Source organism: Mustela erminea, chromosome 2 (genome assembly GCF_009829155.1).
Source record: "Mustela erminea isolate mMusErm1 chromosome 2, mMusErm1.Pri, whole genome shotgun sequence".
Lineage (NCBI taxonomy): Eukaryota > Metazoa > Chordata > Mammalia > Carnivora > Mustelidae > Mustela > Mustela erminea.
Window position 1 is genome coordinate 69,789,210 of NC_045615.1, and position 12,479 is coordinate 69,801,688.

Genomic DNA, 12,479 nt, shown 5'->3' on the forward strand with positions numbered 1-12,479 from the left:
TTCCTCTGTCTTCCTCTGACTGCTTCAAGGTGACGACACAATGACAGGTGATGGTGGAGAATACCTTCGGCCCGAGGATCTGAAAGAACTAGGTGACGACTCGCTACCCAGCAGTCAGTTCCTGGATGGCATGAATTACCTGCGGTACAGCTTGGAGGGAGCCCGCTCCGACAGGTAGTCCCCTAGTCCTGACCCTTGGTACCAACCAGAGGGCAATGCGACCCTTTTTCATGATGATAATTTAAAAAAATAGACATAATTAAGGATACTTATTAGGTACTGCATGTTATATCTTACTGCATTCTTGAGCAACTTGAAGTGCCCATTTTAAAGAGCAGGAAACAGAGGGCTAGAGAGTTTAAGTGACAGTAAAAGTCAAACAACTAGTAAGAAGCAGAGCAATAAGTAAAGAGCTCTCTACATTTCAGTATAGTGTTTGTAATCATTTACCACTTTTTTCTCAGGCGAATAAAAAGGACCATTTTACCTTATGGGTATTTTTGTTAGTGGTACAGATTCTGTGACTGAAAGGGTGTTGTGAAGAAAGATGAAAAAGAAACAAAAACAATCTGAGGGGTTTGAAGTGGCGGGGGGGGGTGGAGGTTGGGGGAACCAGGTGGTGGGTATTAGAGAGGGCACAGATTGCATGGAGCATGGGGTGTGGTGCAAAAACAATGAATACTGTTATGCTGAAAATAAATTAAAAAATAAATTTAAAAAAAAAAAGGAAAAAAAAAAAAAGAAACAAATTCAGAAGCAAAGTGCCTGAAATTGACTTTCATAAGAAAGAATTAGACCCAAATCCTCCAAGATCTTGAATACAAAAGCAATCTGAGCAAAATCTGAAGGAGCACAGGTTTTATAGACAAATCTGAAAAGGTTTATGTCATATTCTGCAGTATAAAATTTCTGATTATTACCCAACTGGTGTTTGTTATTTTTTGAGGCAAGCTGAATAAGAACATTCCATGGTACTTCATCAAAAGATTGACTGCCGATTTAGGTTAACATATGGTTGTCCGTGTAGTGTGAAGTTTTTCACTAGTCAGTTATCATAGGTTTGCAGTTTTCATCTTGGCTGTATTCTAAGCTGTAGTTAACATATTTGTAGTCTAAGAAATATATACCTTAAAGTGTAGTTAATTCTAAATGGATAATTAGCAAAAACAAATTTTTCTTGGAGTTTTCCAATGAACATCAATGCCTCTTCCCTACTTCCTTCTTTCTTTCTTTCTTTCTTTCTTTCTTTCTTTCTTTCTTTTTTTTAATGATTCAGTGTGCATATAATAAGTACCTTTCTGGGCTGGCTTGTGGTAGGTGCTAGAGGTACAGACATGACCGGACTTGAAAGCTAAAATCATAGTTTGATGGCATGTGAGAGAAACTAGGCTAGTAGTACCCATGGAGTATAACTAAAGCCCCAGGGCTCAGGCTTTCTAGAGGAGATGGGCTCAAACTGAGACAAAGTGATGGGTAATGATGGTGAGGAAAAGGTGGAGAGGGCATTCAAGCTTTAATGTGATCATGAGCAAAAGCTCATGGTATATGAGAGAAGGAACAGCACAGTTTTGGTAGAGCATAGTGTGAAGGAGGGGAGAGCTTGTCTGCATTTTGGATGGCTCCCTCTGACTATACACTAAAAGGATAAGTTTTAGAGAGAATTGTCAAAGGGCCAAACCTGGCAGTTACAAGCATCTGAAAATCTATGGCAGGAATATTAGCTGAAGCTGTTAAGAGAAGACTTGATCTTTAACCTTAGCAGTAGCAATCATGGAAAGAATTTGGGAAATGACAAATTTGAGAGCATATCTGTGAGGTAAAAGTAGCCAGATTTGGTGATGGATTTCATGGGATGGGTGAAAAAGAGGAAGAATGTTTGATTGACCCTTTGGCTTCAATGACGTAGATGGAGGGTGGTCTTTGGGGTCAAGAGACAGAAGAGGGAGCCACTTGAGGTGAAAGTGGGGGGACTGGTGACGGGACCGGTTTTTTTATATACTGGGTTCTGACAGACAGACTGAGGCATCACTAAAATTTCTAGGAAAAGATTTCAAATTTGGAGAACATGAAATATATGGCCTTAAACAAAGTCATAATAATCTATAAATAATCACATCACTGTCAGAGGGAAAAAAAAAAACCTTCATTTCCAGCATGGTCTATTTTATTAAGTTCTTGATCTGATCCTTTTTCCTTCTTGGAAAGTACTAGGTTATGGAAGATTTAGAACAATACTTTCCATAAAACAGGGTCCATGGTTTGATGATTCTGCTTAAACTGAACACTTACCAGCATGTAAAGATGGTGTATGGAACAAACAAACCATGGTCTGTTCTCCAGGTCCTCACTAGCATTTCTAGAACCCCAGATTGTATTCGTGATCTCCAACATGGAATTACAAGCAACATCTCATTTTCATGGATTTCTTGTTTCACTGATTTTTTAAAAAAAATTTCTTTATGCAATTCAATCGGAGTTTTCTTTTTTTGGTAACCATTTTTACTTTTCGTTATTTATTTGGTATGCTTTCAATAGTACCATGCCCAGGTAGGTATTAAATAGCATGAAAACACTGTGACACTTCCTGGATACATCCACATTTCCCTGCTCACTGTGCAATGTGCGTAGTGTGTGTGTGTGTGTGTGTGTGTGTGTATGTGTTGGCAGGAGGTGCTTATATTCTAGAATTATGGATTTGTTCTCAAATTAGGATTTTTAGCTATTGAATTGGATAGCTGAGTTAGAAGGGTGCATATATTACCAGAATACAAGTCTGTGACAAGACTCTGGCCTGACTTTTACTGTCACAGCCCCACCTTGTGGTTGATAAAACATTAGCATGGCTTCCCCAAAGGAATCTAAGTCTGTGTATGGTTGGAATGGTAGAAGAACTATTCTGATGCCTAAATTTTACATGAATGCAGGAGAACAAAAATATGAACAATTTAATGTAAATTGATAAAAATGTATCCAAGTTCTTATATTTAGATTTGATGTTCATTTTATTATTGCTTACAAATTAAATTTAATGTAAAATGCTAAGTATCAATGGGCCACAGAAGCTTTTCCATGCATTAAGCAATTGAAATTTTTAGATATTTACTAGTTTAATAAGGTTCAAAAGCTTCATTAATTGAACCTCTAATACCACAGCTTACTAAGATAGTGATTATTCCATTTTTGATGAAATTACAGACTACCTATTGTGTGTCCATAAAGTAGTTTACTGTAGTGCAGAGAATTAAAATTTAAGACCATAACTTTTGGCACAGTCCTTCATTGAACAGCACATACAGACTTCTATAGATATGTGTTATTATGAATTTATTAACTGAATGGGATGACCTCTGACTTAATGAACAAGAAATGTTTTGGATCATAAGATATTTAACCTTGTTTCTGATGTTTTAAGTCAGGATAGAAAATTTTTTACTCAGAGACTTGACTTATTCCCGATGTTTCTGCTGATCATTATTCCATTACAGTAATTTCTCTACTGCTGGAATATTCTAACTTTATTTACTTAAGCAAATTCTATATATAAGAGAAAAGAGCAGTTAGAAACTATAAAATTGATTAAACATTCAGTTAGCATTTTAGAAGGCAGTAAACAGTAAGCCAGGAACACAGCAGTAGAGATAGTTAGGCATAGTTCCAACTCATCCCTTCTCCCTGGCTCCCTCACTTCCCAACTTTTCTCACTCCCTGTCTTCAGATCCTAATATTTTTCTCTCTCTACCCTAATCTCCTTTTTGGTTGTAAGTCAGCTCTTTCTTTTTTTCCTTCTCCCTTCTCTTTCTTTTCTTTCTTTCCTGTTGGGACTTTAAGAAGGACAAAAAAATAACACCAATACCCCCTTCCCCCTCCTGATTCAAACCAATTGAGAGAGAGACCTGGGTATCAGGTAGATAAATATCAAAAATACACCTTTATTATCGGCATATTGGTTGCAAAATACAGCTCTGTGCTTAGAGCCAAACAAGCTCTTTCATACCTCATTCCTACAGAGACAGACATCCACCCAGCTATGGTCTCTCCCCAAAAGTGGCAGTTGGGACCTGGCTGCGTTTTTTCCAAGTTAAGATCTTTGCAGTGGTGGCAGTTATGTCACTAGGCAGTTACGTCAGTGACTGGGTCTCTACTTGCTGTTGTGAGCGGGCATGTCTAGTCCTATACCTTAGTGCCTCTTGCTCCTTTTTCACTGTTTATCCCTATCATTTTAAAACCTTTGCATGTAAAAAGTTACAGTTTGGATTTTTTAATCCTAAAGCCACAGACAGAGATTCAAGTTTAGGCCAGAGTCAGTCCTAGCAGCCTGCAGCCTGTTCATGAAGTGCACCATCAAAACCCAACTGCACACCTGTAAAACCAGCCCCAATATCGATCGGCTGCCAAGACTGAAAGCCCTGCAGTTGGGTACAAGAAGACATCTGGGTGGCCCCAGCCTTGGCTGCTGGAGCCTCAGTCTTCTCTAAGACCCTGTAAAACATAAAATTGTGAGTTACCAAGTTAGATTTAGATTTCATTTCATTATAAGCTAAGATTTGTAGAGGATCAGTCAACTCCTTTAATTCATGTCACTTGCCTTCTAATATTCCAGATCTGTTTTGGGGACATAAAAACTACAGCTAGGGGTGCCTGGGTGGCTCAGTCGGTTAGGCGACCTCACCTTCTGCTCAGGTGACGGAGTCCCAGGATCCAGTCGACATCAGGCTCTCTGCTCAGCAGGGATTCTGCTTCTCCCTCTGACCTTCCCCAAATCTCATGCTCACTCTCTCTCTCAAATAAATAATAATAATATTAGAAACATTTCTTAAAAATATTTATTTAAAAAAAAAAAACTACAGCAGAATAGGAAGGAGAAGGCCCTCAATTATTATGAATTATCTACCAAATGATGATTTCCTCAAAGATAATGGAAGTTGGCTATATTGACACCTCATAAAAATGACAGTATACAGCTTATAATATTAGGTCTATTTGAAAAATGAGATTAGCTTCTACTAAGAAATATGCTAACCAGACACTTAGTCCATAATTCTACAGTGCTTCACTGGCCAAATACCCACTAGCTGAAAGTAAATGAAACTTTGCTTCTATAAATATTGTGAAAGCTTGCATATCTTTTTCCCTATGGGCTTTGGGCTACTATTTTGAATGTGGATATTTAATTCCTGGACCAATACGAATAAAATACAGCTTCTGTGAGACATCAGTCTATTTGTTATTTGATCGTACAAATTGATTAAGAAGGAATGAATTGCACTTAATGCAAATGTCAGGTTTTGCCCATCACATTTGCATCTGTAATTCAGAACTCGGAAATTCCAACGTATCCAAAATATAAACCCTTGATTCCCAAGGCCTAAATCCCATGTTGAAGCCAAGCCTCGTTTTCAGTTGTGTCGCTGGCAGTTTGTTTCTGTGCTGACAGATGTGTTTGTGTCCTGGGCTGGTGCTTAGACTCAGTTTCTTGCGCTCTTGCGTCTTATTGCCACAGCAACCAGCACTCTTTGTGCCTCACTCACCACACAGAGGACGTGCAAAGGGAACAATGCCGCCCTTTGAAATAGCGTTGTTGGAGACACCAGAGACAAACAAGAGGAACTCCACTTCCGCAGGAAGCATGCCTCTGGCCGCAGTTCATTTCACTCTGTACCTTCCAGGGGAATGCACCCGCGGGCAGTCGCTCGCAGTTGGACAGGAGGGGAATGAGGCATGCAGAGAATGGAAAATGAGCAAAGAGGAAACCCGTGCTTTCTTTCTGTGCTCTCTGAGGGTGGTCTCGTTCCCCCTCCTCATATTTTTCTTAGTTGCAGGGAGGTTAACGTTTAACACAGACTGAACCAGTCTATTCTGGCATAATTTCCTGTGTGAATCTCTGGTCCTGGCAGTAAGTGAGCTAGAGTTTGCTGGTTTCAGACATTTCTGGGAAGAAAAGAAATCAGATTAGAAGTATCAAATTTTAACTTCTGGATTCCCTTGTGCCCTTGCCATTGAGTGCTAGGAACCAGTCAAAAGATGTGTTCCTTTAGTTGTTGGACAGAGAGGTAGGCGACACAGAGACCTGTGTTTCCTTCTCCCATGGTTGCAATTCGTGGCCCCCTGGAAGTTGCACCGTTAGCTAATAGCGCGCTTTTTTCACTCTCCTGCTCGGCTCATCCTTCCATCCTCCCAACCCTGCTCCTGCTGTTGGTATATGACCATGGCCTCCTGCCAACCTACCAGCCTCCGATCCTTCAGTTCCGACAGGTCTCACACCCTGAGCCATGCCTCTTACCTGAGGGACAGTGCCATGATTGACGACACAGTTGTCATCCCCAGTCACCAGGTATGTGACTTTTTACTTTGATGTTTCAGCTTTCCGGAGAGCTTTCCGACGGTACCTGTTGCGGGAAATGTCCAGAGAAAGTTTTTCTGTCTGAAAGGAAATTGTCTTAATTCAGTTGACAAGCTGGGATAAGAGTTGGAGGGCTTTTCTCAAGCGATATCTATACACGGCTTGTTACTTCAGCTAGACTGAATTCTTCTGTGGAGGTTAGATGTGAAAATGAATGTCTTTCTAAAAATCTCTGGTAAAGGAAAAAGTGAGATAGGGTGCATGGAAGGTAGGAAGTGAAAGGTACCTGTGAAAATATACCTTGTATTTAAAATTGTTATCTGTTATTAGAAAACCATTAGAGATTGTTATGGAATATTTTAATCTTAGATGTGATTTTTATCAGTTTTGGCTGGTTAGATGTAGAGAAGTAGATGGGAATACCTGCCCTTTGCCATGACGATTACACAAATGTGGTCTTATGTCATTAGTATAATTTAAATAGCAATGTGTTATAAAAGATACATTTTAATGGCTCGGTCTTCTATTTTTAAATGAAAAGATGGTAATATCACCTTCCTGTGATACCACTTTTTAGAGTTCATTATATTTTATTTAAGTGAAGGAAAGTATTTTTATTAAATCCAGTGCTCTCTGTATTTAGGTGTCAACTCTAGCCAAGGAGGCAGAAAGGAATTCTTACCGTCTCAGCTGGGGCACTGAGAACTTAGACAACGTGGCTCTTTCTTCCAGCCCTATTCATTCAGGGTGAGTAAATCAATATTATGTATCCAGATCAAGAGGTAAAAAGAGATGAGCGTGAAAATAACAGCTTTGTCCAGTAGCTTTAGCTGATGGCTAGCTTACAGGGGAAGTGACCTTTGTTTAAACTTGTAAATAACAAAGTTTTATGCAGTGTGGACTCTACCTACACAAATGAACCAGCAAAAAAGATTGAAGTCAGCATAGAAAAACTGACTGTTGTTTTAAAATAACTAGTAGAATTGCATCAGACAGCTTGCTCACTAACCAGAATAAACCAGTGGCCTCCTTACTGTACACATTTTGTCTTAAAGACACCTTAGAAAGAGGAGCAGGATCATTTGGTTTCTAGAAAGTTCTATGTACTAAGATTAACTGACTAGTTTAATAAATGCCTTTTCTCACATATCTGTGCATTTAAAATAATGATTATGGAAGTTTGAATCACACAAATATATAGAGGAGTTCATATGCTGTTTGAAGTAGAGATACATCAAAAAAGACGACTTAGCTTCTCAGCCACCTTCTAAAAGTCATCCAGGTAATATGTATATCATTACTAAAGAAATGCTGCCTGTTCATATAAACTCATGAAAAAGTAGGATTTTGAGTTAATAATTTTAAACATACTTAAAGAGGCTTGTAAGGTGTAAGAATTCAATTATGCAGAAAATAATTTTCTTAAGGAGTTTCAAATTGTAATCCTCTTGACAATTGGGTTTTCCCTGACATTTTGGTAGTTTCAACCTGTGTAGTAGTTTTATTATTATATACAAACTTTGAAAATTGTTTTTACTTAATCACTGTCATTTTCCTTTTTAAAAAGCCCCACTTTTATTTTATCTGTGCAGTCCTTCGATTTAACTTACTATCCCAAACTCTTTGTCCATAATCCCCAGAACTAATTTGAGTGGTAAATAGATCCTTTCTTGTTTTTATTATTCTAAAATATTTTCTCAGAAAAACATTTAAAGATACTTGTCACTGGAAATTTGGGGCCTTTTAGTCTAATTTTCTACTATAGGCTCCTTGAATATAAAATTAGTAATACAGATACTGAAATTAATCGTAATATTCTTTTCTTTGTTAAATAAGTAAAAGCCAGTATCCTGATGCAAGAGTCATTTCAAGGGAATAAAAACCAAGTTAAACCTCATCCAAATTTACTAACATATTTTTAGATATAAAATGAAATAATTAAAATCTGACATCTGTACATTATTCTAAAAGCATAACATTGCATTTTGCTACTAAATTTCTCAACCATCCTAAGGGGGAAAAGAGGCTTGGACCTACAGTATCAGAGGATAATAGAATCTAGAAACCATAATGAAATATTTGAAGACTATATCGAGCCTACGAAATGACAAGATTATTTTAGGCAAAGTGTGATTAATTATCAGTAGCCGAATTTGCAAGAGTCAAGGTGTTAAGTGATAATCCTTCAGTTTTCAAAATAAATACTTTAAAAAAGGAATTTCTTAGAATCTTTTAACTGCTGAAGGGCAATAAAATACTCAGCTTAAGTACATCAATATGCAAACTGATTGTATAAAATTAGATAAATGCATAAGCAATTCTAGTTGATAATGATGAAATAAGAGCATCCAGTGTTTAGAAGTTAACCACTTGTTGAGATAAGGGTCTTTAAACTCTTCATCTGTCATACACCAAATTTTTTATAAACTTCAAATATGACTACTGATTGTAAATAACTTCAACTCTGGCTGTACGTTAGAATCACCTTGGAGCTTTAAAAAACGTACCCCCTGTTGCTGGGGCCTTACCACGGGCATTTTCTACAATCACCAGTAGTCCAAATATGTGTGTTTTATGTATTTGCCACACCATTAGAAAGGAACAAATTTGCTTGATAAAGCTTTGATTGTTGGGGAGATCTAGGTAATTAACGTATACCTAGTTCTTTCAAAAAAAATTTTTTTTAATCACTTCCATTCACTTATTTGTTCTTCCCACATTGTTGAATTCTACAAAGTACCAAACGTTGTGCTGGGCAGTAAGGAAAACAGATAAGCAAGATCTAGCCCTTACTTTTAAGAAACACACCTCTCTGTAGTTGGAAGATGATCCGTGGGAGAGAGAGAACATGGTGGTTAAGAGTGTGCTTTGGGGTTAGACCGTGACCCTGACACTCAGTATGTGAAACTGGGCAGGTTCTGTAAAACATCTGAGTTTGTTATATTATGGACCTCATAGAGGAGGTTTGTGGATTAAATGCTTCTTAAATAATTAGCATTTTTCCTAGAAAGAGTAAGTGCTCAATAGATTATAGCCATTAGTATTTATACAACCCTCATATACATCTTCCAGATCCTTCACCAATTCCAAATCAGTTAAGCAGAATGTATTCTGAATCCTCTAAATGACAATACCACTATAGTACAATTTATAATTAGTAACGTTTAACCTGTTATTTTTATCAGGTAATCTGTCATCTAGCAGGGCCTCTAGAATTTGAACACAGTGCAACAGATGACTCTAATGGGATGAATACTTATGTTGAAAACACAAGGATTTTGAGTGTCATGGTGTTTGAAAGCTACCATGATATCATAATATCATAATATTAATATCATAATATCATCTAATAATGATTTTTTCCAACTTGTTCATTATACATGACACACCTGTGTAGTAGTTGTTTTTATGTATTTTTTAAGGAAATAAGTTTTTTCTTTAATTAATTTGGAGAATTTTTAAGCCACTTCAAAATCTGCCCAAAATGTAAGAAATAAATGATTTTTAGACAGAGGAGATAACAAAGTCAGCTTTTTTATGCATGTGCTACTTAGTTTGTGTATAATGTTCTATTTGATCCCATAAAGGGATTTTTGAGAAATTGAAGACACAACTTTTACCAATAATCAGTATTAGTAATTTTATTTTTCCAATGACTAATTGTCCATGACTACAAAAGAGTAGATATCAGTGCTTAAAAAAAAATCTGTTCTGCCCAATATATATAGCCAACATCTGGCCAAAGAAAGGCTGACAGTAAAAATTTTTGTTTTTGTTCTTTGGATTATTCACTGATTCACAATCTAATCAATAGTCATTTCTAGCATCCCAGTCATGATCATACCAACATAAGCGTGGGCAAGAATTTGAATTTTAAAATTCTTCTCCATTTCAGACGTGCATAATGAATTAACAAATGAAAGTCACAATTTCTAGTAATAGTTTTGTAATTCATTTTAAATGTTATTATTTCAGTGGTGTTATTTTTATAGTTCCTTAATGCCAGCCAAGTGCCAACAATTAAATGCCACTTCATGATGTTATGTTACAAAATATTATAGTAACTAGAAGTCCATAAGAAAGTGATCTTTTAAAGGACTTCTTTTTCATAAAAACATGTTGACAATTACGCTGTGAATCTAAAGCTACTCGAAAAAAATTAAAGCAGTTTAAAAAAAACCTGTGAAGGCAGTTGGCTCAAACAGTGGAACTTGATCTTAGAAAATCAAGAAAGTCAAGACTGTTTCTCATTTTACAGTATTAATATTTATCACCTACCTAGATCAGTTAATTTAATTGTTTATGTATTTCAAACACCCTAGTTTTTTTAAGGCACAGGAAGGTAAATTCCTTTGGATGAAGAAAATTATTATTATTTGTTAAGATTTTATTTATTTATTTGAGAGAGAGAATGAACGTGCATGAAAGGGGGAAGGGCAGAGGGAGAAGCAGACCCCTTGCTGAGCAGGGAGCCTTATGCCAGGCTCCATCCCGGAATTCCAGGATCATGACCTGAGCCAAAGGCAGTCACTTAACCCACTGAGCCACCCAGGCACCCCAAGGAAATTATTTTTAAGTGTCAAAACAAGTGTTTTGTAAGGTTGGATTTCTGGTCCATTAAGCATGTATCCTTTTGTATATTGTCAGGTGCTGAAAATGCAAGTGAATTGTATGAAAACTTAGGGAGCGTTTTGCAGAAGAGCAGACTTGGGCAGAAGAGGCATGAAAGGACTTAAAGTGGGATTAGACAATATGATTAGTGAGGACGGCAAAGCACAAAGCAGGGAATGAAGGTCTTAAGAAAAGCCCTCTTTGCATAGTTTTTTGTTACCTACTGTAGGTAATTCATGTTACCTGCTCTACCTTAGAGTAAATGCTACTGTTTGTGATTGAGGCTATTCTTTAAATTGTGCCCCTTTTGTTTGCATTTCTTTGGTAGAAGCCCAAAAGGGCGTTACCGTTATTTTGAACGTATTAGAAAAAGGATGAGCGAAAAGTTTGGAGACAAACTATGCCCATCAAATAGAAGACTCTGGGATGTTCATTGTAAGAACCCTTGATGTTTTGTAACCTTGTAGACCCTTAAACTTGGTCACATGGCCTCCGCAAGCCGGTACTGAATAAGGCTACAAATCCAAATCCAGAGATTTTATCATATCCCCAGGTCCCTCAACTGGGAGTCACCGTGAACCCCCATACCTTGCTCTTCTCTCCGCATTTGCATAGAACTATATCTCATTTGTATTTCCATCTTTTTTTCAATGAATACTGTATTGGTGTATAAGTAATATATTTCGGTTGAAAGTCACTTCTGATTTCCTTCTTTATATTTCACTTTATCCATTCCTTCTCTGTGCTGAAGTATCTGTTCTGTTGCAGCCGCTCCTCTCCATGTCTTGATCGTGACAACAGCAGGTGAACTTCTGCATAATTCCTTCTCTGACCATGTGGCCTCCCCTTCTGCCCCTTTCACCATCTCCTTCTGCATATACCCCATCTCAGGATGCTTTAGTGTGAAGATACCTAGCCAGAGAAAGAGACAGATTTATATTCTCCAAAGCGTGGCCATTGCTGAATTCCCTTTCTCTATGGTGGAAAGAAAGTGGGTCCTTTTTTTCTCTCTTTGGAAATCAGGCGGGGTTGCACCAAAATTAATGTAGACCTACTGTGAAAGCCTATTTTGGCCATGGGTCTCCATGTCTCCATTTCTTTTTGTGAGAAAAAGTGCTCCATAGAGCTGAAGAATGTCATTTCCGGAAATTATGCAAATTGGGTGAGCTATTCTAAAGTTCTATTAAAGGTTATGGTTTTAAGTGTCACTTAGCAGGGTTTGTTAGTTTTTTTTTTTTTTAAGCTATATTCTAGGTGACCCAAAGGCTGAAAGTTTATTAATAGTGCCTTTCCTTGCTACTACAGCTTTAAGTGAAACCTTTTGGTATTTTGGAAATTGTGCTATAGGGTGATGCTAGTCAGTGTTCTAAAAATATCTATTCTTTATATTTCAGTAAGGTTAGTTTTAAAGGTTCTTATCAGACTGCTGATGCTAGTATTTTTATTATACAGTCATGTACCATGATGCTACAGATCATCTACAGATAACACAATTTTTATTTCCCACTTTTGGAAATTTTGTATCCTT

At 37.3% G+C, this 12,479-nt stretch overlaps 1 protein-coding gene across 50 annotated transcripts in view; it reads left to right on the plus strand.

Annotated features, from left to right (window-relative positions):
- ANK2 (ankyrin 2) overlaps positions 1 to 12,479 on the plus strand; it is a 664,974-nt gene that overhangs the window by 597,194 nt on the left and 55,301 nt on the right. For 17 of the 50 annotated variants that reach the window (XM_032333199.1, XM_032333218.1, XM_032333216.1 and 14 more), the window contains 3 exons: positions 30 to 174; positions 6,229 to 6,331; positions 6,984 to 7,087. In XM_032333199.1, the coding sequence (XP_032189090.1) occupies positions 30 to 174; positions 6,229 to 6,331; positions 6,984 to 7,087 (352 nt within the window). Of the gene's footprint in view, positions 1 to 29; positions 175 to 2,535; positions 2,548 to 6,228; positions 6,332 to 6,983; positions 7,088 to 11,719; positions 11,756 to 12,479 lie in introns of all 50 variants that reach the window. The other 33 variants (XM_032333193.1, XM_032333196.1, XM_032333191.1 and 30 more) reach the window with 7 other exon arrangements.